This window comes from Leptidea sinapis, chromosome 12 (genome assembly GCF_905404315.1).
Source record: "Leptidea sinapis chromosome 12, ilLepSina1.1, whole genome shotgun sequence".
Classification (NCBI taxonomy): Eukaryota; Metazoa; Arthropoda; class Insecta; order Lepidoptera; family Pieridae; genus Leptidea; species Leptidea sinapis.
The window spans coordinates 2,854,200-2,881,413 of record NC_066276.1 but is presented as its reverse complement, the minus strand read 5'-3'; the positions used below and the strand labels follow the sequence as shown (position 1 = coordinate 2,881,413).

At 35.6% G+C, this 27,214-nt stretch overlaps 1 protein-coding gene across 1 annotated transcript in view; it reads right to left on the bottom strand.

Annotated features, from left to right (window-relative positions):
* Positions 1–975: 975 nt before the first annotated feature.
* The window catches only part of LOC126967054 (nucleoredoxin-like), a 55,652-nt gene continuing 29,413 nt past the window's right edge, over positions 976–27,214 (bottom strand). The window contains exons 2-6 of the mRNA XM_050811384.1: positions 23,176–23,406; positions 22,340–22,449; positions 4,843–5,044; positions 3,629–3,719; positions 976–3,133 (exon numbers count right to left, since the gene is read on the bottom strand). Of these exons, the coding sequence (XP_050667341.1) occupies positions 2,715–3,133; positions 3,629–3,719; positions 4,843–5,044; positions 22,340–22,449; positions 23,176–23,406 (1,053 nt within the window). The 3' untranslated portion in view covers positions 976–2,714. The remainder of the gene's footprint in view (positions 3,134–3,628; positions 3,720–4,842; positions 5,045–22,339; positions 22,450–23,175; positions 23,407–27,214) is intronic.

Sequence of the window (27,214 nt, the reverse complement as noted above, 5' to 3'; positions counted from 1 at the left end):
AGTGTATAATGTTCATAGATAAAGTTGATGTGTATATTTTTATAATGTGAGAAAGGACGAACGTAGCATGAAACACACGGCACCGCTAGTAAGTAAAACAATTTCACTACTAGCGTTGTATCATGCAGGTTTAGCGCGCGGCTGCGATAACGTGGAACATCTTCTCCACTAGCTTTGCATAGTGCAGGTTTAGCGCACGGCCGCGAGTAAGTAGAACATCTTCCCTCCTAGCGTTGTATCGTGCAGGCTTAGCGTGTGGCCGCGAGTAAGTAGTACATCTAATAATATCTAATATTGACAACAATTGGCTTACGGCCATTCCCAATATTCAGTTTATCTCTTACTTGAGATAAAAATCGTAACTTTCGTTGAGTTTTCTGTCCCAATAAACTTATCGACGGTAACTCACCATCGGTACACGCCGTCTGTCAATGGGACGACGTATGTCGTATAGCTTACCAGCGATAGATGTTTGTATGGAAATTCCAATTCACGCGTTCCAATATAAGGCGATAAGAATGACTTATCGGGTATATTGGGACAGCTTCAGATTATTGACAGCTAATTACTGACAGTAGAATATTGGGAACGGCTGTTAGAGAATAGATTACGATAATTGATATAAACGAGATTTTAAAATTAGTTTTCCAATGAAGTTTTACTTGTGTACTTTGTACGCACGCCATTTTTTTTATTTACTTAGATTCGAGTAAGTATTTAGAAAGAAAGCGGTTGGTATTTATTGGTACATATTGAACTACCCTCATTGTGAGTAAATATTATTTTTAACATTTAATTTTAATTTAAAGGTGAGAAAGAAACAGTTGCATGTAGAGGAAACAATGTTTGGCACCATATAGTATTTAATCTTGTGTTTACGTGATACAAGTTGAACCACTTAAGTAAAAGATATCTACTACTATATCTTTATAATATTCATTCTGTATTAGAAGTGGGTAAGAATAAATAAACCAGTTCTATCATTGTAAATATTTACTTTAATTGAAACTGATCACAGATAATATAAATATAAAAAGGATACAGAGGTTATGTACAAGCGACTTAGACATTTTGAATAATTGTAATAAAAATGTGGTTAAGTATATTTCTATACTATTTTGAATTGGTGTAATTTTTCTCTATTATAATTATGTTTTGGCTTGTACAAAACGTTTGCATGCACTGCAGTAAACTAGTTATACCAAATACAAAAACTGCCTAATACCCCCAAATACTTCCTTACCCTAATGGTAAATATGAATAACTACATCTATAACCTAATTATTACTTATCCTTCTATTAAGAATGTCCTTGCTACTGATTTACTCTAATATCTGTCCGTACCTACAAATTTTCTAGTAGCAGTAGCTATGAAGTAATTGAAACTCCTAATTTTATAGTAGGTATGTTGAGCCATTATATATTATAAATTGATCATGTTGATACCAGCAGCTGAATTCAACCCCAATTCAATCATTACGTCAAAATACGAAAATCAACCCGCATTATGACTGGCATTCTAAAAACAGCGCAAAGAACTTCTGATCTCGCACAGCCACTTTGTGCAATCAACTACCGGCTTCAGTTTTCCCGAACCGATACGACTTAGGGACCTTCAGCATAGAGCATGTTCCCAACTTAAATACCACGCATCTCTTGACCCTAGGTGTTGCAGAAGTCCATGGGCAGTTGCCTCATCAATTCCCACCATAGATAATACACTATATACTAGAGATAGATGTGCAACTAATGTTTTTATTTTGTAAAATCAGTGTACCTAGGCCAAGAGATGGCGCTGCGTTATTTTTACGCTCTTAGCGTACCGTCGCTAGATGGCGCAAATTATGTTTATAGTTTTTACTATTGTTGTAGACCGTATTGAATGCATGTTGATGTTTGTTGAGTGTGGGTGGAAATTATTATTCGTTTATTAAGTTCAGCAGTCACCTTTATATCACGAGAAGCCTTCAATGATTAGTGATTACAAGTTACAACACGATAGTCAAGTCTTGTTTTAATAAGTACGTTAAGTGAGTTTTTTGCTATCACTAGCCCCATCTATCCATCTATCATGTATGTTAAATTATCGCCATCGTGGTGAAGTTGCAGCGTACCTAATAGAATAGGTGGCAGTACTTTTAATGTAGGGAAGTTGCACCCCTCTGGTTCCCACCACGCGAACCTCTTGTTTTTCTTCAATAAAAACATCTAATCAGTAAAATTGAAAACACATTGAGTGTTTACTGCAACGGTGATCTTTAACTTTATATTTTTGAGTTTAAAATCTGTTTTTAAATTCTTTGTGACTCTACGATAGTTGATCATAAAATTGTCAAAGATTATAATTTTTAATACTCAGTTCTAAAGTGAACATAGGATCTGTTTTGTAATAAATACGAGAGATCATCATATGTGTGGAGAAATTGTTTGTTCATATTTCAGTGAATATTGGCTGAACGAGGAAAAATTGGTATTTAAATCTTTAATAATATTTTTTAACCCTTAAGAAAATTACTCCTTCTGTTACAGTTTAATTTATGTTACTTCTATTCGGGTGGTTATTTTCGCAGTTCTTGAAAATAGAAAGGCAAGAAGGTTATTTGTGCTCTTATTTCTCCGGGAATTAACTTTAGTCTCATACATACTTGATCGAAGCCCATAATTTGATAAAGTTGAACATAAGATAGACGTCATATTTATACTACCCGCAATATCTAACACTTATCACTATACGGCTTGAGTGGCTTAAAATCAGCATTTCCACTGAGGAAGGAATCCACAAAATTCTGCACGCTGTCTGTGGTGATCTCCTCTCCGTTCTTCATGGTGACCATGCGTTGCCGGTGGAAGTCGATGGCTGTGAGCAGCGGAACCGCGTCATCAAGACCGATGTGCTCTCGGATCATGTCAGCGCTGTCCGTGCCGTCGATGCCGATGAAGAACATCACGTGCTTGAACGACTTCTTCTTGATTTTGGATGATTTTGTCGTGTAGTCGAAGTCCATGGTCTCGTCGTCTGATGAGTTCTGGTAGGGACAGAATCCAGGATACTGGATGCTGCACTCCTCGTAGTAAGACTCCGCGGAAGGTGTCAGAACTGATTCCGCGAACTCTATCTCGGCATCTTCATCATCTGGAAAGCAGAACAGCGTTACGTAGATTAGAGTTATATTGTGTAATGCTTGTGAAAGGGAGTTCAATTATATTCGGTATATAACTTATAAGAACCTTACGTGACGGAATTATGCTTTGAAAACTCAGAAAAACGCGTTTCCCCAGAAATGACGACACCTAACTAGATTAATATTTTGCCCACGAAAACCTGCATGTTTTGTATATGGTTCTAACGATTTTCATTAGTTACACAAAATGTACTCAGAAATATATATTATACTAACTAGGACTGCTCGTGTAAGTATACCATACTAACAAAAGAGCATTTTTAATTTTATTGGCGACTTTAATCTCTTGTCTCCCTTTTCCTACCTAGGTATGATGATTCATCCTACTCTATTTCTACTTTTAAAAATGCAACATTAGGAATGTTATTTTTTATCCCTTTTCCCTTTTCCTTATCCCGCAAAACTTGAGATATCTTTTTCATTAAGTACTATATTCGATTACTTACCAATAAATAGTACGAGAGCAGGATGTCGAGCCATTTTCAACAGTGCTTGTTCAGTGAGTACAGAAACGGGGCGCTGTCCCCACGGGAAGTTCTGAAAACATTTTGTGGAAGATATTATACGCTGTGTGTGACAGCTTGAAATTAGTAAAAGTACAGGTTGAATTTTGCAACAAATTAAAGTTTAATTTTTTAAACTTTAAAACTAAGCGTAACGTTTTAAATAAAAACGCATTAAATAAAATTTATAGTTAAAATAAGTTATGGACGACCGCATAATTCCCAATGATTTGTTATGATTTAGATAGCCATTCAAGCTGTATATTCATTAACAATTCTTTTGAATTTCGTATATTTTTTGGTATCCCATCACCTACAGCTACACACATAGCAGACACTTCGAATAGCCTTACTTACTCGACTTATTCGAGTGGTATCCTGTCAACATTGACGATTCACATATTTAAGATAAGGCAATTCACATGTTTATTAAGCAAATATTATTTGATTTTTGACACTAATATTAGTTCAAAAATAAATTGCGCTCTGACATAAGAAACATCACAAAAAAATCTCCCAGAATGCTGTTTGCATCCTTAATAATATTTTCTATTATAAATAAAATTATATTCTAATGTTTTTATATTAAGTTCCAGGGAGTCTAATTATGTAAATACTCTGCACTCAGTATAAACACAGTCTTACAATAGAGCATTTTTTAATCTTAGATTTATACATGTCATTTATTCTACAGCTGAATGCAAAATGTCGACTATATCACTGACAAGTGACAACACTGTCAATGATATTCTGAAGTCTTTCGAATGTCAAGCAACCTTGCAAATAAACGCGGGAAATATGATACCTCCGAATAAACCAATCTCCAGCAAAATGTCTATTTGTAAACATTGTGTATATTCTTGGTTTGGTATAAGGTTATGTGTAAGGCCGTATGTTTTTAACATAACACAATCTAATCAAACATGAGAGGATCTTTTTGATCTGATTCCTGCAGCCGATTTCCAACTTCGCATCACACGTCACAAACTCATATATCCCCACAATCTGGATATGTGCGTTCTTCCACTGTGCGATTTTTAGGTCTTTCTTCCACGTATACTACAAAATAGTTAGAGTTACAACAATATAGTGGTAACCTAAATTATTAAGGTAATAGTGACATAAAAGATAGAGTAATAGGGAAAGGGAATACGAACCAATCCAATGGGATCAGCGGCTAGGTGGTGTCGCCCGTTGGAGGTGAGAACTTTGCCGTCACCATCGGTGATCACCAAAGCGGGGATGCCGGCTACACCCAGTGTGGAAGGCAGAGAGGTGCGCACCTCGCAGTTCCAGGGGACGGTTAGCGGTCCGGCAGCCGCCACTGACGCCGCGGTACGCTTGAATGACTGCTCTGATCTGAAACGTTTACAATTGATTTAATTTGAGAAAGTGAAAGTTACAGAGAAATTTTGAAGTTGAAAAGTGCTTTAGACACCCTGAGCACTTTATGTTGTGGGTTATGATTGAGCCTTTTTACCAGTGGGAGGTTCCATTGCACAGGATGCCGGCAAGACTATGGGTACCAAAACGGCGTCTATTTCTGCCGTGAAGCAGTAATGTGTAAACATTACTGTGTTTCGGTCTGAAGGGCGCCATAGCTAGTGAAATTACTGGGCAAATGAGACTAAGCTTATGATTTGTAAAACAACTAAAATGTAAATTTTGACTTAAAAGAGTGGCAATGAGTTTCTTGCTACTTCTTCTCATTAGCTCAACCCTTTACGAAGTAGCGGTAAATTCAATAAGAAACAATATTTATATATTTTTTTTGACATTCATAAGTGTCATTTTGTGACCTACATGAATAAAGTGTTTTTGACTTTGAATTTAGCATCTTATGTCGCAAGGTGACGAGCGCAATTGAAGTGCCGCTCAGAATTTTTGGGTTTTTCGAGAATCCTGAGCGGCACTTCATTGTAATGGGCAGGGCGTATCAATTACCATCAGCTGAACGTCCTGCGCGTCTCGACCCTTATTATCATAAATCATAAATACTGAGCTCGGCTGTGTCACGCTAGAAGTATAGAAATAACGCCTAGAAGTGGGCATCAACAGTTTGTTTTTGTTTCTTGTAATATATCTTTCATAGTAGGTAAATTATCCATAGGTATTGTAACCATAATAATTTTATAATCAAGTTTTCAACTAAATATATCTCTAACAGCTTTTTCCAGCAGCACAAAATATTATAGGTACCATTTTACATAATGCCGCGAAAGTATTTAAAATAGATCTATCTTGTTAAGATACGAATCTTTTATTGCGTGTGGAGCCGAACGATTATTTGTCTATATGAGGCTTTTCCCTTTGAGTGTGGCATCTAAATTTATCCAAAAAAAAAAACAGCGGTATATTCTATATCTAGGACCCACACACTACATATGTTTAAAGAACCTGCCTCAAATCGCATCGAAAAGTCCAATCTTAATTTTTTTTTGTCCGAGTATGAAGGTTATGGTAAAGAGACCGTAGAAGCAATAAACGTATTTTGCTGAGATAAGATGGTGTTGAGCCAGCCCCTGAGCTGAGAGCCAGCGGCTTTTCAATTCATCCGCAGTATTGATACTAGATCCACTGTGTAGCCACACTGTTATCAGAGGCCATTTTTTGTAAGGATTGGTGACACTCTTAGGTTCACTCAAGTCCTTTTTGCGTCCAGTATTGGTAAGTTACTCCAACCCGTCTGGCTTCTTCCAGACGTTCAGAACGTTTCCGGGACTTCGCAGACTTCTACACGAGAAAAAAGGACGCTGAATTATGAAGCTGTCAGCTGATCAATAAGTTTAGAGCCTTTTACCAATGTTATATTATTATGCATTAAATACTAGCGCAAAATTGTAACGAACAATATATAACTGTATATTTTTTTTTTATAAAAATACGGAACGAGACGAGCAGAACGATCAGCTGATGGTTATTTATACGCCCTGCCCATTACAATGCAGTGCCGCTCAGGATTCTTGAAAAGCCTAAAAATTCTAAGCGGCACTATAATTGCCCTCGTCACCTTGAGACATAAGATGTTAAGCCTCATTTGCCCAGTAATTTCACTAGCTACGGCACCCTTCAGACCGAAACACAGTAATGTTTACACATTACTGCTTTACGGCAGAAATAGGCGCCGTTGTGATACCCATAATCTAGCTGGAATCCTGTGCAAATGAGCCTCCCACTGGTGAATTAGTTTTAGTTTCAATGATTATTATGAATAAGAAACTTATAACTAACTTACTAGCAAGCAGCAAACGAAATCTTACAGCTTATAAATTAACTAAACTTTGTCCTCACAAAATATTTTACTCATTGCAGTAAAATCCTACATGCTTTTACAACAAACACCCAGCTCAGATTTTGTTCGTTATTTGAGAGAAGCTTTTTTATTAAACTTCTCAAAGAAACAAAATAAACTAATATTATGTTCGTAAGTTTTATTCGAGTTATGGGATAGCCTCGTTTTAGTTAGAAATTGTACGTTTTTTTACTCATACGCAAAGATTGCAATGTATTGTACCTATTTTATGTAGTTTTTATTATTTATGGGAACTGCGGGTATATCGCTTATTGGTTATAGCTAGCCTCAGCCCTCAACACACCACCAATTGGCCATACGTCCGTTTTTTTTTAATTTTATGAAAATTAAAAAAAAAGACGAGACGAGCAGGACGTTGCTGCTAGCTTATGGTCATTGAAACACCCTGGCCATTACAATGCAGTGCCGCTCAGGATTCCTGAAAAGCCCAAAAATTCTTAGAAAAAGTAAAAAGGCTTAGACACGTGTTCTGTTAAACAGTGACCAAACTATAATAATGTCAGTGACCTAACGATAATAACGATTGCTTAAATGGAATTTAACTTTTTCTATTACAAAACATTTAGCTTGTGTTAAACTAAAACATCGATAAACACAACAAAAACTAAAGTTTACAGGAACATTTTAAGGAACGAAACTAAGTTTTGTCAGCTGTCATCTATCTGTCATGATATAATCAGAATCCGTTGGATACACCTTAGACAAGCTTCGACTCGTGTTTAAATATAAGCAATGTCTAAAGATTCTTTTACGCTAAACAACAGAACTTTTCTAAACAAATGTTCAACACATGTTTAACTTTTTTGTAAGTTATTATTACATTAGAATAACAGAATTAATTAATTATTGCTATCTATGTTAGAATTAATTCATACTAAATATATCGCAGCAAAACAATTATTTTCTTCTTATACAATAAAATAATACACTTTATTTTATGCTGTTTATCTATGGAAACCTGCGCGTAGATAGTTCATTGATTATAGCTGGCCTCAACACACCCCCAACTTGCCAGCCCCTTAACATAACTTTTACCATGACTACGAAACTCTAACTAGGAAAAACTTTACTGAAATGTAATCTACTTATATTAGCTGTGCCCGTTTCTTTGTCAGCTTGGACTTAAAATTTAAAATGTTTTCCTTTTAGCAGGCAAAATATATTATAATTATCGCATCTCACACCACTCACTTTTTTGACCCTTCTTATACAGCTGTTCCATTAAATACTATTATGTAGGTACTCTATTTTACCTTCTAATCTCTACTTTTTAATAATTAATTAAGGCGATTGTCTAACTCGGTACGCAAGGGGTAAAGGATTTTAAATATATAATATATGAAACTCAAATAGATACCTACTTTTAATCTAATTCAAAGAGTCAAAGACTTGGGTCTTATATTTTAAAAAAGATCTTTCTTGCAAGTGCAAGTCAGGGAAATGATCCACAGTACATATTAATAAAGATTAAAAATAATGAGTTCCAATAAAAACTTGTCTAACAGAGACTCAAAGATAGATTCAAGCTGACTGTAGAAGCATATTAAGCGGTAACAAAGGTTTAACATCAGACGAATGCGCCTCCCCTGCAACTCAATCAGTCGGGGTGGGGCTAAGCTGAACGAGGGCTTACGTCTGTAAGACTTATAGTTACTTGGCGCGAGTAAGAGCGGGTAATTCAGTACACGTAAAATCGTTCATAATTAACAAAAATAAATAAAAAATACGTTTTATAAATTATTTTTATGATGCTCTATCTAAACACCAAAAATTGCTAAAATCTAGTATTTTTTACTCACATTTTCAATTCTTAGCTGCATGTACAGCGCGAAGTACTGTATTCACTTAATATCTGGGCGACGCGCACAGAAGTATAATGTTAGTTAGTCTATGGATGTATGTTTTTTGTGGTTTTTCTAGAGGATAATTTTATTATTGTGTGTGCCTTTTTTAATGATTATTTCGTAAAAAATATTGCCTTAATTGCAATACCAGCTGTACTTGCAGCTTTGTCCTCTGTCCTATATCGAATGGCGTGGCGCGGCTGTGCTATCGTATTATCGTACCATAACCACAGCCACAACCAGCACACGGCAGGTGTAACGCAACGTGGCACCCGATTCTATGAGGTTTCTAAACTAAATAAAAAATATAATATTCAATCGCTCTAAGTGTGACCCTACGTTTCGGTTTGTTTGTATCAATGACGTCACAGAGTCGCGACGATGCGGACGGGTTATTGTGTACTGGGAAGGGTAGTTTGTGCTGATACAGTCAATTCAAAGCTGTCTCGCCCGGCAGGTCCTTTAAAAATCCGACTTAAAGAGCCAAGATTATTTACAATATACTCCTAGCATTAGGCACGAGTCATAGGAGTATATTGTAATTGCGAAAGTATGTTCTTTTGCTAGAATTTCACATTGTTTTGATGAAAATAAGCGAGGAGACGAGCAGGACGTTCAGCTGATGGTGATTGATACGCCCTACCCATTACAATGCAGTGCCGCTCAGGATTCTTCAAAAACCCCAAAAATTCTGAGCGGCACTACAACTGCGCTCGTCACCTTGAGACATAAGATGTTAAGTCTCATTTGCCCAGTAATTTCACAAGCTACGGCGCCCTTCAGACCGAAACACAGTAATGCTTACACATTACTGATTCACCACAGAAAAAGGCGCCGTTGTTGTACCCACTGGTAACTGGTAATTATCTTATCCACTCAATAAAATAGAGAGCTTATAACTTATCTAGCCTTTAATCTAGGAAAATAACAGAATTCGCGTGAGGTAAAAAAATATTTTAGATTATCACATGACCATGCGACTCTCTAACATACACGCTGAAAATTGAACCATGACTGCATTTTTTGTCGATATTATAAAGCGTTTCTTTGAACTTGATTAACGGAATTCCACGCTGAGAAAACTGTGGGTAGAAAAAAGCTTATGTACTTACTTGAGACTACCTGTTTTAATTTTTTCTATGATATTTTGCCTCGTATTTCAACAAAGGAATAATATAGTTTGTACAGACCTTAAGATTTGTTATAGTAACTAAATGCATAGGTTATAGTAACCTTTTAAAATCCAATCAATAATCGACAGAACCTGATTGTTCGTATTTATCGTTGATATACAGGACATACCCTAAATCAAACCCGTGTAAAAACGTGGCTCGATCAAAATACTTGCTGTCTCTATCCTTTTAACTGATGATAAAACTTTCACAATGATAGAGCACTAAAATAAACAAAAATACAAAGTCTACGCTCATAGCTCCAAAGAGGCTTAACAAGTGATCGTAAAAACTCAGCGTGGACCATATCCTGCGTCAGTTTTGGTTTGGTTTGCAGTATCTCACCAAGGAGCCACACAGCTTAAGTTTCGTGAAAAAGAGGCGAAGATTTCAGCCATAGTGTATGAAGACTTGCTTAGATCGTACTGTAAAACCTCTTAGTAATACGCTTTTAAAATGGACCATAGACTATCCAGCAAGACTCCGCACCTGGTCACAATGCACAAACTACCCAAGATTAGCTGGAAGTTAACATTCTAGACAGAGCTGAAGACTGGCCAGCGTCTAGCCCAGATCTGTTCGCCTTGGACTACAAATTATGGTCAGTTTTAATTGACATAGCCAGTCGTCTGCTCTAACGACACGCTGTCATCGAGGCGCTTAAGAAATCTCTAGAAAAAATAGTGACAACATTTCCAATGGAAACAGTGAATTAAACCAGGGATTCATGGCCAGACAGACGCAAAGAAGCCTGAGAAAAATAAATAAAAATTTTATTTGAATCAGAACTTAGAATATAATAGAATAGAAATATATTAATTTACCATAGGGAGTGACAATAACATAACATATTGCAACAAAACTTGGTAACGTCATCTCTGGTCTGGCGCACCCCAGTATCAGCTCGATCCATTTGACCACGTACAACGCAGAGCAGCTCGAATTGTCGGGGACCCAGTGCTCTGTGAACGGCTGGATCACTTGGCGTTTTGTAGAGACTTCGCTTCATTGTGTGTCTTCTACCGCATTTATCACGGGGAGTGTTCCGAAGAGCTGTTTAACCTGATTTCTGCCGCCGAATTCCACCTTCGCACGACACGCCACAGGTTAAGATATCATCCCCACCATCTGGATGTGTGGCGGTCCTCCACAGTGCGGTTTTCAAGGAGCTTTCTTCCACGTACTACAAAGCTGTGGAATGAGCTTCCTTGTGCGGTGTTTCCGGGACGATACGACATGGATACCTTCAAAAAAAGCGCGAACACCTTCCTTAAAGGCCGTCAACGCTCTTGTGATTCCTCTGGTATTGCAAGAGAATGTGGGCGGCGGTGATCACTTAACACCAGGTGACACGTACGCTCGTTTGTCCTGCTATTCCATAAAAAAAACGTCGTGAAGCTACATCAGTTCGTAAAGGAGCTTTGACAAGTTGAGAACTGGAAAAGAACTGATAAGAAAATTCCCAGGCCATCTTTTAAATTATAATATAATAACTAAAAAAATATTATACAATATTAGGTGGCCTGCGCAGAACCAGACGTACCATACCTGACAACTACCTATAGCATAGGTTCTCAACGTGGGCGATAACGCCCCCTTGTGACTTTCGGGGGGGAAGTAGAAGACCCGAGATAATTAGGGGGCATTGAGATGGCGCAGATGGGGCGTGGGTAGATTAAAAAATATAGCCTAAAAAGGCAAAAAAATACACGAAAATAGTCTAGAAAAAAATATATTCTCAAAGTGAGCAAAATATGGTTGAGAAACTATGATCTATAAGCAATTTTATGTCAAGAAGAAAATGAGAAGAAGTTAATTTAAGTCTTGAATTTGTACTCAGTGAGTCCTAATATACGGTCAAGTATTTTATTGTAAAATTGGATACAAAGACCTATGAAGGAGCCTTTAACCCTAACTCTAGATTCTAGGAAGGTTATTGAGTAAATATAACTATATTAACACACGAGAGCTTACGAGTGTTGCGTTAACTATCACAATTAAGAATAAACTGTGAAATGAAGCCTAGCATGACAAATAGCATAAAATAACAAGAAATCAAAGTAATGCCAAAATAAATGGCATCAACAAAACTTATTATAAAGTGATTATTAAAAATGTTCAAATGTAAAACATAGCGCAAATGTTGCCAGTCGGCACAGACGTCAAGGGGTGCCATTACGTGACCACCATGTTTCCCGCCATTTTCGCGTTACCTATCCGTCATTTTATAATAATTATGGTTGCGTTCACATCAAGTGCATTAAACGTTTCCCATTTTATTCCGTTTGCTTTTCATTTTAAAAGCAAACTTGAAAAAGTTGAAACTTAACGTTTCGCGAGTAATTTATTTTTATTTGAGTACGAATGAGGAATAGGTTCTCTGTTCTACTTCTTGGAATATTATTATATACGTAAGTAGGTAATGAGTTGGGTAAAAGTATTTTTGATCAATAATTTATCAAGTTTACGTACATACTTCTACACTTTTTTGCATATTTTATTTATAATACAACCTGGCGTTGATTTAGATATTTTAAGCTGTTATTAAATTTCGATTTTAATTTATGTCATTTATTTGCACTCACATAAACAAAACTCAACACGTTCGTTAAGATAAAACAAGTACCACGACAAAGAAAAGGCAATAAAAAACCAGCGAGGCACACAAATCAGTCCTTAACCGTTCAAGAAATAACACTATGATCTTTTTAAATATCTACTTTAGTAATTTTAACACCTAGAACCATGTCGCGTATTTTAAAAGATGACTTAGGACTTACAGCCTATAAGAGACGTACTGGCCATTTCTTAACTGATAATTTAAAAAAGAAGAGGGTGATAAAAGATAGGTATAAACGAGAGGTCATAGAAAAAATTTGTTTACGGATGAGATGTTTTTTATAACTGAGCAACATTTTAACAAACAAAGTGACCGTATTTATGCTTTAAGGAAGCTTCCCAATTAGTCGACAGAGTGCAACGTGGGCACTATCCGACTACAGTGATGGTTTGGTAGGATATTAGCTATAAAGGAGTGACTGAGCCATACTTTTGTGAAAAAGGTATCAAAGCATCGGCACAAGTGTATCATGATACCATTCTTAAGAAGGTAGTGAAGCCCCTTAACAACACCATGTTAAATATCCAACAATGGTCCTTCCTGCAAGACGGATCATAAAGCACGGTGTACGCAGTCTTGGTTGGAAACGAACGTTTCGGACTTCATCAGAGCTGAAGACTGGCCGTCGTCTAGCCCCGATCTTAACCCGCTAGATTATGAGCAGTTTTAGAGAGTAAGGCTTGCTCTCAACCTCCCTAAAACAATCCGTACGATTGGCAGTGAAGATTTTTCTCATGGAAAGAGTGCGTGCTGCTATTGATAACTGGCCTCAACGTTTAAAGGACTGTATTACAGCCCATGGAGACCACTTCGAATAAGCTGTTTATATTTTAAATTGCTTTATTTTTATGTATTAAACTAACACAAAATGTATATGTTATTTACAATAGAATTTGTTTTTCTTTGTTTCAGTAGTTATGGCAAGACTAAGGTACATACTTAAACATACATAAATATGAATAGACATCCATGACTCGGAAACAAACATTTATATTTATTTAAATCCAATATTCTGGATTTTTTGAATTCATATTTGAGTTGTAGAATACAGAGTGTTGATGTCAATGGAGTGAGGTAAGCATTTTCAGTAGGGCGTGCCACAGGGTGCAATTCGAGGCCCTTTCTTATTTATATAATTGTCCTCCCCTATCATATTGACAATTGACCAAGTAAATGAGCGCGTTACCAATTTTGATTTGTCAATATGTGCATCAAAATACTAAGGAGGTAATGCCAAGGGTGGCTGACTGTTTCCGACTTGTCAATCAAGTTAATCAGTTACAGTAACAATAAATTCGCTTTCCTTTTCAATCTTGCTGTATATTCGTTAGTGATATTCTTCTCTCTCATCTCTTGTCACGCTTTGTTTGTCTTTACGCAAGTATTTTGTCTATGGTCAGAAAGGACGGATAAGACAAAGAGGACGTCTTGGTAATTAATTATTGCTCCATTTGGTCACCCTTTGGATATCCAAATGGAAACTAATAAATTAAATAGTTAAGCTATACAAATGGTATAATTTGAGTTTAGCTGTGGAGATTAAGAGGAAACATTTGTAGTGTAAACCGGCCTTGGTAACAGATTTAAGAATTCTGAAACAACATACCGTCGCGCTAACGCGGGTGAGACAATCAACAGTCTGATAAGAAGTAAGGACAACTCCATCTAAAATTGTGTGTAATAAACTCAAATATCAGGGTTTCGTTCTCGAAAATCTACTCCTCGAAAATTAACGAAATTATTGAAAACTGAACAGGAAAGATTATTTCAGACATTTTATTATTTTTGGTGTTTACTCCTTAAGAATCAATTTTCATATAAGGCGCTCGGTATGCGAAAAATATGGAGGGTAAAACCTACTCATAAAATGGCATAGTAACGTTTTTGGTGCGCATCATTTCTCGCGCATCTTTCAGTTTCTTGTGTTTGAAGCTTTATTATATTATTAAAATTGATTTATTATTATACTTTTACAAAGTGAAGTGAAAATTCTATAAATTATCGAAGAAAGTGGTGTAAATAATAGTGCCGGAAATCTGAAAAGCACTTAGGTACTAAGTAAGTTACAATTCATACATTAATATGACATGTATTGTATATAATATATACATGTGTGATTTGTATTTATTAAATAATTATTGAATTATCAATAAAGTTCATACAAATTTATATGAGCTATGCACATAATTAAATATGGAGAATATATATAGCGCATATCACGCCAAATAGACAATTTTTAACCTAACCTATTATTTTATTTATTAATATCTATATTTTTTTTAAGTTATTTTTATTTAATTTCTATCAACTATTTTTGTAGTTTCAGTTATGATAATTAATGATTCGATAGTATAATTATAATGATGTAATCATGTAAGATCTACTTAAATGTAAAATATTTGATATATAATATTTCGCCGGATAGTAAGAGTAGTTAAGAATGTGAATAAAATAAAAATGTATATATTCTTTAAGAATTTTCATTAATGCGTTTATTTAACCTTACATATGATGTCGATCTTTTTTAATTAATACGCTTTTATTAGCTTCTGTTGTATGTCTGTTTGCAACCGACTCCATTGGACTTGATTTTGTTTAGTACCTGTTCAAAGACAATCGTTCTTGAGGAGTAAACTCCAGTCGTGCGTCGGAGCTGACACACACTCTTTTATCTGACACCATTATAATCTATAGGGTTAAGCCGTTTAAGCACATATTGAAGTACTCTACTTACAAACACAAAAATAAAAATAGCATAGCAGAGAGACATATAACATAATGATGATATTGTTCTTATTTGAAAGAATTTCGATCTAGAATTAAAAACCAAGGCAAAAGATTCCAGAATGTTTGTATGGAAAGAATGACTACTAAATGTTTCCTCATAATCTAGTACCCAGCGATGTTCCCAATATATAAGGCTTACAAAGTAACTCTGCGTATAAACTTACCGCTTACATAATCGCAATAGTCCGCTATATATAATGCAATTTTTGGCAAATTATTACAGAGATGCTAATAATAGATATCTTCTGTGACAATATACCCAAAATAAAAAAATAAATTAAGTACATAGATAAGTTAGCAAGTAAGTAATCTATTATTTTTTTTTATTCTTGTTATTGGCTGTTGTAATAAGTCCTGTTTTTATCAAGCTTGTTTGTTAAGCGTGTTTTGTTGCGCTGTAGTTATTGTATCACTTAATCACGCATGCCACGTCCACATCCAGTAGACTCAATTGATAAATAGTATTTTTGTATATTTTACTACTTTGCAATCCATACAATTGTAGTCAGTTTTGTGTACTAAATAAAAAAAATAAACTAACTGATGTAACACAGTTTTCATTAATGGAGCTATGCAGGTAAAGTTTCGCCGAATGACATCTCTGCTACCAAGAGTAAGTTTTGCGACTGATATTAGTATAAGTATAAAGTTTAGAAGCTTGCGACTTGTGAGACAAAACTGATTCAGAAAGTAGGAACCTTATACCCTTATCAGACATCTTGAAGGATCTAAGAAGTTTAAATTGAATAACTTTGTGCATTCATTTTACTAAATAGTGCTGAAATTTGGGCTTTATTTTTATGGAATAGGAGGACAAACGAGCGGACGGGTCACCGGTTGTTAAGGTGAAGAGTAAGCAGAAAACAAGCAAACAAGGTGTTTTTAGACAAGTTTTTTGGTGAAAATATAGCATTTCCAGCTATGAACACTACTTAATCCTGTTACACATATCCTCAAGTCTTATTTGTAGGTTGCGAATGCTTGCTATTGGTTAAAGTTAACACTCCAGAGTCTTTTTGAACTACCACTTTTCTTTACAGTTTACGCATTATTTTAGTACAACTCTCAAAAAAGTAATTCTTATAGCTTGTACTTTTTTGTGTAGGTATATTTATTCGGATTAGTAATGAATAACGAGTATAAACTGTTTTCCACGCAAGAATTTTGAAAATATTGGCTTTGTTACATAGATGGCGGGCCGGAAGCCGTAAACTCATATCGCTCAAGGTCGCTGGCATTTAGTATCGCCTTAAGTGATCACCGCCGCCCACAATCTCTTGTAACACCAGAGGAATCACAGGAGCGTTGCAGGCCGTTAAGGAAGGTGTACGCGCTTGATGAGTTTTGGTATAAACCTTGAGATTAAAAAGATATTCAATTAAGTATATATCTAATATATAAAATTCTCGTGTCACAGTGTACCGAAACAGTTGATCCAATTTGTATGAAATTTTTTGTGCATATCGGGTGGGTCTGAGAATAAGCCAACATCAATTTCTTATAGCCCAAAAATTTTCAATTTTTTTGGCAATACAACGTTTGCTGGGTCAGCTTGTAATATATAAAATACTCCAAGCGGCCATGTTTACTGAAAAACTGAGTAGAGTGAATGACGTTACAGCTTAGTAGTAATAACCACAGAACACAGAAAGATAGCTAATAACCGTGTCCCTTGAAGTTCTTGTTAAACATAACGCGTTTTTACACGCTTTTTTTTAAGCTTCAGCTGTATGTATGTTTGTTTGTAACCGACTCATTTGGGCGCGATTTTGATCCACTTTAAACGGCCTGATTCCGTTCAAACTTCGTAGATCTATCGAGGACCGATGACAATACATTAATTTGATATATTTCATTTTTCAATTGTTAAAAAAATATTTTTCTTAATTTATTTAATTTCTATCTATCATCGTCGTCGGCAGGAATTGATGTTAATTTTAAATTTCTTTTCTATTTTTTAGTTCGGTTTTCTATAAAATGCATGTTTTTTTTAACTATTATATATTATTACTATCGTTGATTTCTGATGCATGACATATACAAGAAATAATAAAATATAGAATAATTAAACTTTGTGCATCATAAGGTTGCGATTTCGTTACGCCGTTACCTGTCGAATTCGATGACTCTCGACTGACGACCAAATTTCGACGTGACTTTCGTAATATGCAGATAGGTTTAAAAACAAACCCGGTCGAGTGCCAGGTGGACGGATGCACAAGAAGTGTTTCTTACCATCGCAAAGGATCATGAGTTTTGAATACTTTTACAAAAGTTTTTTTTTATTTACCTGATGACCCTTCTGGAATTAGTTAGTCATCATAGTTTTGATATTAGCAACCGAAAAATTCACAATTAAAATTTCAACTGCAGCTAATGCACAGACACAACTGACAAAACGTTAAGATTTTCTACACTGAAACCAGGCAGAAAGGGCCGAAGATCAAAACCTTTACTTTAAACATTTGTTCAAATAACACCTCGTATTATAACTCAATCATAAGAATGTGTCGCTCATATAATGAAATAGCCAAATTAGACATGGATGTTTTCGATTCCAGACTTTCGTTATTTTTTAATAAACTTAGAAAAATAATTAAGTCGATTATTAATTTTGAAGCTGATTTAATTTTTAGAATCTTATTCAAGCTGTGCGACCCTATAGGATTGCATAAAGATTTAAATGTTATTTAATTAAGACTTTAGAAATTATTGTTATGAGTTATCTATTTGGTTTGCCTATATACAAAAGAATGTCACGATAATTTTATATGAAAACTAGCTGACCCAGCAAACATTGTATTGCCATAATTAAAAAGAAATTCAATAATTAAAATTTTTGGAGTATAAAAATTTAATGACGACCGATACTACCAAATATATAGATGTGGATACATAAAATTTAACGTACTGTAATTATTGTATTCGATTGCCATCTTACCCGATCAATGGATGGAATAGAATATTAATATAAAAATAACGGTACAAAAATAGGTGTTGATCGTAGAGGATTGAAAATTTAGGGTTGTATGTATTTTTTAATATTGTATCATAAAAAAAATATAATATCTAAAAATTAAAAAAAAAACGTTTAGGGGTGGACTATCCTTACATTTAGTGGGGTGAAAAATAGATGTTGTTCGATTCTCAGACCTACCCAATATGCACACAAAAATTCATGAGAATCGGTCAAGCCGTTCCGGAGGAGTTTAACTACAAACACCGCGACACGAGAATTTTATATATTAGATAGTTGTCACAAAGATTTAAATAACAAGCAGACCGACTATTCAGAGCGTTGTAAATGTACGTACCAATGTAGTTTGTATATGTATATAGGCGACAGTGGTGCTGCAAGGAATTAACTAACATTTCTACTTCCTTCATATTTTACCAGTGGGAGGCTCCTTTGCACAGGATGCCGGCTATTTTATAGGTACCACAACGGCGCTTATTCTGCCGTGATGCAGTTATGACTTATGTGTAAGCATTACTGTGTTTCGGTCTGAAGGGCGCTGTAGCTAGTGAAATAACTGGGCAAACGAGACTTAACATTTCTCAAGGTGACGAGTGCAATTGTAGTGCCACTCAGAAGTCATTTAACATCAGCTGAACGTCCTGCTCGTCTCATCCCTTACGATCATAAAAAAAAATTTAGATTTCTGTGGATACGACCCTGATCAAATAGCACTGGTTCTAATATAGGCCATTATGACGGACCCATACCCTTCAATACTGAACACACCTACAGCTGCTTAAAATTGTGAAGAATATTTTGTGACTCAAAACAATTAGCTGCGCCACACCAGCTAGTGACCCTCGCGCTCGGTAAGGGTCAATATGAAGAGCGTGCAATCTATGTGAATCCAGGCTTTTGAACAAAACATTCCCCTGAATACCCACTCAACTGTACACCTTCCCCCATTGAGTTACGGTTTTTTTTTGAAGAGCACCTACTTGTATCCTCCACGGTTCGTATTACATCGCTCCTGTTGTAAGGGTGCGTTGTAATTATTTTTGAAGCAGGTTTTTCTGAAGTCGTGATGAATGAGGCAATTGTATAATATCTTGGCTGAATGGAGTCACTGTAAAATTACCCTCCGGGGATTGAAATGTTGAGACACTGTCGAGTCACTGAATAGACACTTCGTACCTACCTGTAAACATTCATTTTGCAACTTTTACATATTCATAACACCAATTTTACTAAAAGTTATTCTAAATCTTTATTCAAATACAAAATCAATACATTTATATTTAATTTACTAAAAAATCAGAGCCCATGAGAAGAACGTACAAGGAACATTAAATTGATTCCTATCGAATACATACATTAACATCTATTAAATCACTACCACAGCGTGGTAAACAAATGGTGCGCTGAGATATAGAAGAGGTGCTTTAAGAGAGAAGAAACAGCGCATTTTAAATATGCTGTGTTTCATTTAATCGAAAACTGCAAGTCATAGCCTAGTGGTTAGTGACCCTGCCTACTGAGCTAGGTCCCGGGTTCGAATCCCGGTGCAATCATTTATATGATTAATATTGACACGAGAGTGGGTCAGGGATTGGAAATAATACTCAGCTTATAGGAACGAGTCTTTATTTGCGTTCACTTTTTCTGAACTTGCACTTCGCCGGTCTCCCGCTGTTCCTCTTGTGGGCGGCGGTACCTTCAACGCGTCACACCGCACCGAAGTCTCTTCTAACTTCTTCTTCTTGTAACACTTTCACTTTTCACTACTTCTTCTTTTCTTCTTCTTATTCTTTACACTTTCGAGTCAGAACTAGAACTGCCGTATGCTACGCTTAGTACGGCTTATATACCCCCGGATCTGTTCTATTTTCAAGATGATTCTCCCATTCCATCTTTAAATTTAAATTGTACTAGATATTTTTTTTAACAATTTTTATCCTGTTTATACATTTTCCATCCCTTGTTTTCTGTTCGATTTGCTCCTGAACTTACTAGAAATTTCCATTAACTTTACAAAACCCAAAAAATACCATATACTGGTAGGTGTATCGGAACCCGGGTCTACAGCGTCTAAACACTTTTACGCTAGAGCTACGTGTATTGCTGACGGAGCTGTTGAAATTATCAATGTGTTGAAGTTTGACAACTCTCGTCATGTACGTTGCTGCACGATATGACGTTTGACAACTCTCGTCATATACGTCGAAGCGTTGCTACGCGACAATATGAATGTTTGTTTCCGAGTCATGGCTGTTTTTTTGTATTTATATGTAAGTAAGAATATTTTGTATTAATTATATCGTTACATACTTTCCCATAGTTCAGGCTATGCCTAGTTTGGGGCAAGATAATTTGTGTAAGAGTGTGTCAATATTATTATAATTATAAAATAATAGTTTATGAATGCATGAAGTACGATAATCCCTTGCTATCAGTTGTCTAGCAAGTTAGTATGTTAACAGGGGGCTGTTACCCGAAAAATTCTGGTTGAAACATAACATAACCTCACACTTAATTTGCTTTACAATATTAAAGCATACAACAAATCTTAGGTTCTCTCCCCTTCAGGAAATAAATAAATTGGATTTGAGATTTTCCCCTGTTGTTTAATTGTTTGAATTAATTGCCAGTACGATGGGCCGTGGGTACGAGCTTGTTAGGGTGCATTAGGGGCTTAACTTTGTTCCGCAACAATGTGTTTTAACAAAAGTTAGCCACTTTTGTTAAAACACATTGTTGCGTTAGCTAGAGTTGCACGTAAACACTGAGGGTAGGTCGGAATCGAAAGGTCAGTCAGGAATAGGAAGCTTATTAAATGCTTTCTAACTTAAAGATAATAATAATTTTGTAGCACAGAACAGTCTGAGAAGCTTTATGAGTCTGTCTATAAATCTGTATTAATTATTTATTAACACGTAATACAGAGAGCTCTTTGGTGTGGAACCTTTGAATTTCGTTTAAAATGATTACTCTTAGTAAACTGAAAACACATACTAATTATACATATGTATGTAGGAAAAAATGTGTATTCTATAACTCTGTACTATCGTACGAGGTAGTTTTATAATACGTTCGAAATATTAAGGTTTTTTAGTTTATTTTTACTTGTAGAGAAATAGTAATCGCTCTGCCAAAACTACAGCTGTCTAATTATTGCGAGATCATACAAGTCGCTGACAGACAGACAGACGCACTTATGCGTGGATAACCGAGTAAACGTGTATGTACGGATCCCAGCAATTGGGAATTTCAATGGCAGAAGTTTCCAAAATGCGGGAAGTACAGTTAGATAGAAAAGTGTAATCAAATTTAAACTTTTACCAATCCGATTTTGTTGCACGCCCGTTTAGTCAGTTTAAACCGGAAGTGATTTGGCAGATGAGCTTGTGGCCGTGCTTGGTTGTAATATGAGTTATGGACAGCTGTGATCAACTCACTTAGACTTTGCATCGTGTTTGTACAAATAACACGCATTTGAGTGATGTTGATTTTTTTTTATGGTTAAATGTGACGTAACTTAAGTGGCAGTGGGCAGGGCACATAGCTCGACGGACAAATGGCCGTTGGGACAGTAAAGTCCTCGAACGGTGACCACGTACCGGAAGACGTAATATTGGTAGGCTAACGAAATTAACCGATCATCTGGTCAACATCGCCGGAATAGGTTGAGGACTGCTTGATAAGGGCAGCCCAGGACTGATCTTCTTCGGGCTGGAATGATGATGATTAGTGATGTTGTTTTCTTCATCAAGTCGTGATAATTTCACTATCTATATCCCATAAGTGAACTCATAAAATAAAGTAAGAATACAGTTAATGGCCATGTCTATGTCATGTCAATTTTGCAGCATTATCATCCATCTTTTCTGCATAACGAAAATACGTAATCTTTAATTTCTTATCACAGTATTTGTAAAGCATAAGTGATAAAGAAAACATACCTGTCGCTGGAAACGACGATGAGCTGAGTGTTGGCGTACTTAGCTCTGCGTTTGCGCACCGCTGCCAGAGTAGTGCATAGTCCAGGGGCGAAGGAGCGACATGGTGGGCACTGTCAACAAATCCCATATTGTGTAAGTTATCAATCCAAAGAGGAGTTTTTCGTAATAAAAGATATCATAAAGGCTTATTTTGCGTAAGTGATTGAACATGCCAGCCCCCCCCAACATCCTTCAAAAACTTTCGACCTGTATCATGGTAGATCTTACGCATAGAGCAGTAGGGCTCCTCCTTTATATCAAAGGAAGCATGCATGAAGTATCCACAATGCCAGAAGTGTACGCTTCCATAAAGAAAATCCATAAATTATCTAAGGCTTTCATATTAAAAAAATCGCATTTTCTCTTTATGACGCTTGAAATTGTTTCATCGGTCTACAGAATTTTCGAACATGATTTCCATTCAATTCACAATGTTACTTGAAAAATTTTTTCACATATTTACGACCTATGACAATAATATAATTTTATCATTACTCTGGCCTTGAATATTAACCAGAATCACCAGGACAATTAAAGTCATACTATAATATTATACTATAAATCCGCCGATATCAAACATAACAATAAGTGAATATAATCACATCTAAGAACACTTCTGTGCACAGGATGCCGGCTATTATGGGTACCACAACGGCGCCTATTACTGTCGTGAAGCAGTAATGTGTAAGCATTATTGTGTTTCAGTTTGAATTAATTACCATCAACTGAACGTCCTGGTCATCTTGTCCCTTATTGTCATTAAATAAAACTTTGCGGCATGATGTTGAAATTATTACCCAATGAGCAGCGAAGTAGAAAACCCTGATGGCATCAGCGGGCAGGTCTTCGTACAGCTTGTTCTCGTCTCCCTGGAGCTGCACACCTCGCAGCACCTCGTTGAGGGGAGGTGCTGGCCACGGGAACCTCTCCCCCTGTGGGTCAGATAGCAGGGCGTCCCGCACAGCACGACCTCTGATGACTAGAGTGGGCACTCCCACCGCGATGCTGTATTTCTGGGTTAAGCGACGCTGTGAAAAGAATTTATGATATTGAATATCGTGTTAAGCTTTTAGAGCTGCTACGTTAACCATTAATGAATTGACTACCCATATAGCATCACAATTGTCGAATTGCAAAACAAAAAATCAGGTAAAGAACTTATGGCGAAAGTTTTACTTAGCACAATGTGCATAATAAATAGACGTAAGAAATATTGGTAGGGACTACTATTAAATTAAAAAATAAATAAATAGTCACACATAAAAACATATTATTATTGGTTTGGAGACAAATACTTATAATATGCGAAACACTAGAATTACTGCCTGAATAGCCGAGTGGTTAGCGATCCTACCTACTAAGCTAGAGGTCCCGGGTTCGAATCCCGGTAGGTGCAAGCATTTATATGATGAATATAGATGTTTGTTTCCAAGTCATGGATGTTTAAATGTATTTATGTAAGTTTATATGTATGTTTATATGAATATATGTATGTTTGAGTAAGTATATTGCATTAAATATATTATTGTCTTGTAACCCATAACACAGGCTATATATGCTTAACTTGTGGCAAAATAATTTGTGTAAAAAGTGTGTCAATATTATTATTATTATTACTGCCGACAACCTCCTGCGCAGTTTGGCAGAACTTTACTTACTACCTCGATTACATAACTACAACCGTTAAAAATAGTTTTTAAGAAAAAATAAATTGTCTATTTTGAAATTTTTTAAATTTAATAATGAACTTTCACTAAATCCATTCAATTTCACTTATAAGATATACATAGCACTAATGTTGCACAATACGTCAGCTGTATAGCTACAGATATACTGCTATAAGCATTTCGGTGACGCGAACGCACAAGATTTCGTCCATCCAAAAAAGTGTCTAAATATAATATTTATATATTTTATAAATTATTTATTTATCGCGAAATGTCAACATATATTGCTATGTTATTTTGTTTCCGAAATAAATGATTAGCTAGCCGCAATTGTTACAGCTGAAATTTGTTTGCACATAGCTTTATATTTTGTAGGGTGATACGAAACCGGTGGTATGCTATTTCGGCCCGCACTTGACCGGTTGTTGACCACATTTTATACAATAAATCGTACACGTGTTGTGTCTTTACAATAAATTATTGAAGTGAAAATTTCTTTAGCCGCATTGGAGACTTTTTGGTAGGGGAAAACCTTATGCGTTCGCGTTAACGCCATGCTCATGCCTGGCGCACGCGATAATTAAATAATAATAAAAAATATTAATATTATATTTAGGCACTTTTTGGATGGGTGATATCTTCTGAGTTCGCGTCACCGAAATGCTTATAGTAGTATATCTTATGAATGAAATTGAATGTATTTCGTGAAATTTATTGGAACGAAGTTCCTTACGGCAGGCTTGGAGGATATAGGGATTTTGCTGCGGGACCGAACTGAAAAAAATGTGATAGTAAAACCGTAAGAAAAAGTCCGTGGAATAAAATCGTTAAATGAGACGTGCGCATCTAGTCGTTTCTATTTCTATGTAATTTTATGTTGTCAAACAAAAATAAAGAGACATATTTTATTATTTTAATTGGATTTAATTTGGATTACGGTTTTTTTTTATTTTACGTAATTTATTATTTCTTAAAATACTGAATTTCCTAAATACTTTCGTGTAGTTAAATAAAAACTAATCTGCAAAATTTAAGAGAAAAATCAAGAAAATCTACATAAAATTGAACACGATTTTTTTTTTACAAATTGTTTCGATTCTACATTAGCCCAAGGAACTTCGTTCCTACCTGGTGTCTCACGACACCACATCTTTTTTTATTAAATTTAAAATTTTAATACTAAAAGTTTTAGGTTTTCATTTCTATCAGCAGTCTCTAATACTGCCGATTTAAAAAAGCAAAAAACTATTATCAACGGTTGTAGTTATGTCATCGAGGAAGTGAGTAAAATAAGTCATTTTTATAATTTTTGTTTATTTTTTTTTTACGGAAAAGGAGAACAAACTAGCGTACGGGTCACCTGGTGTTAAGTGATCACCGCCGCCCACATTCTTGCGTTGCCGACCTTTAAGGAAGGTGTACGCGCCGCCATGTCATATCGTCTCGGAAACACCGCACAGAGCTTTCTTCCACAGCTTTGTGGAAGAAAGCTCCTTGAAAACCGCACTTTGTTTGTAACGAGCATCTCTGTTAGAATGTCATTTCTCGCCTCAAAAGTTTGAAGTCAAACACGTCTGTATAGGAGATTAAACATAAATTTGATTGAACAAAGCCGCGGTGTGAACTGGAGGTCTATTACCAAAATCGAAAGCCGAAGTTTCGGTCTGAAACGAAAGAATGACGACTTTCAAATTAAATCCTACTACCAAAGTACTTCGGATCCAAATAGTGCGGACGAATTTCGTTTCGGAACCATATGATCATAATAATATAATGTCAAACAACAAGAAAGTAAATGTCAAGTGATTTTAGGAATATGGTAAACGAAAGACAAAATGTCCAATCGCGAATTTCGTATCGACTTTCGGATCAGAAACATCTTCGTAATAGGAAAATGTACGATCCGTCGACCGAAACTTCGTATTTGAATTTGGTAATAAGGCTCCTGGCCTGAAGCAGCTCACTCACAAAGGGAAGCAATCAAAGTAAGCCGCAGTAATACGATCCTCAAACAGTGCAATATTCTGCAACGCATGACAATAGGCCGGAAGTTGTGGTTGCCAGACCGTGTCATATCATATCTACACTAGCGTTCGGTTTTGTTCACGGGATAATTGCCGATTGCATTTTATATAATACCATAAAATTTAAAGATACAACATAATAATAATAAGATACAACAATAAAGCTTTTCAGATACAACACTCAATTATTTTTTTTTAAAATATCATTTTAATTAATTTAATTACTTTTTACCAATTTCAATTATTATATGTTATTTCAAAATATTCAATTATTGATATGTATATCAATTAACTGTCATTGTGTATAAATATATTTGTTTGACTTGTTAGTAATTACTATTTGTACGTCACAGCATGCGGGCAAGGAATGGAGAACTTTTTTATTGTGACTTGTAACATCTATGTATACCCGTGACTACAAATAAATGATCTTATCTTATCTTATCTTAATTTATTTTTAATCAGCTTAAACCTATTCTACGTAAAGGTCTCGTATGTATGTAAAGTGTGATCACATTAAAGTGATAATACAATTTATGTCAAAACTAATAATCTAAGGCGTAGCGTGCCGTGGATAATAATCCTAGACTCATGATATGCCTGTTTGTCACTGCCTTAGAGTCCCAGATGAATACCTACAGCACATGCAGCAAGTATATAGTTGTTACTATATAATATATACTGCATGTAACTTATATTTAGTTCAAATTTTACGATTTTATTTCAGTTAGTCTCCGTTACATTAAATTATTTAATTAATTATTAAAAATTTACTAAATCCAAATTGTAAATAAATCCACTAAACACAGCGTTAGATAAAATAAACGCAGTAAAGAGTTGCGGCGAGTTAATTGAACAGTTATGTTTGAAGTTCGCTCCAAATATAGTTGTACTTCCGGCGGGAAGAGCACGTGTGTAGTTTACACAACTAATGATTAACAAACACCGCATGTATATTTACTTTATAGATAATCTCTTCATTATGTGGCCACAGACGACTGTGGCATTCCATAGGTATGATTTTGTTAATGTTAATGGTTAGTGGTTAACTAAAAGCGAGCTTGTCATCCAGGTGGGAAAAAAAATCGTATACGCAACAACGTGAGATAAGTAGGACATTGCCCCCCGCGATTGTCACTATTCAA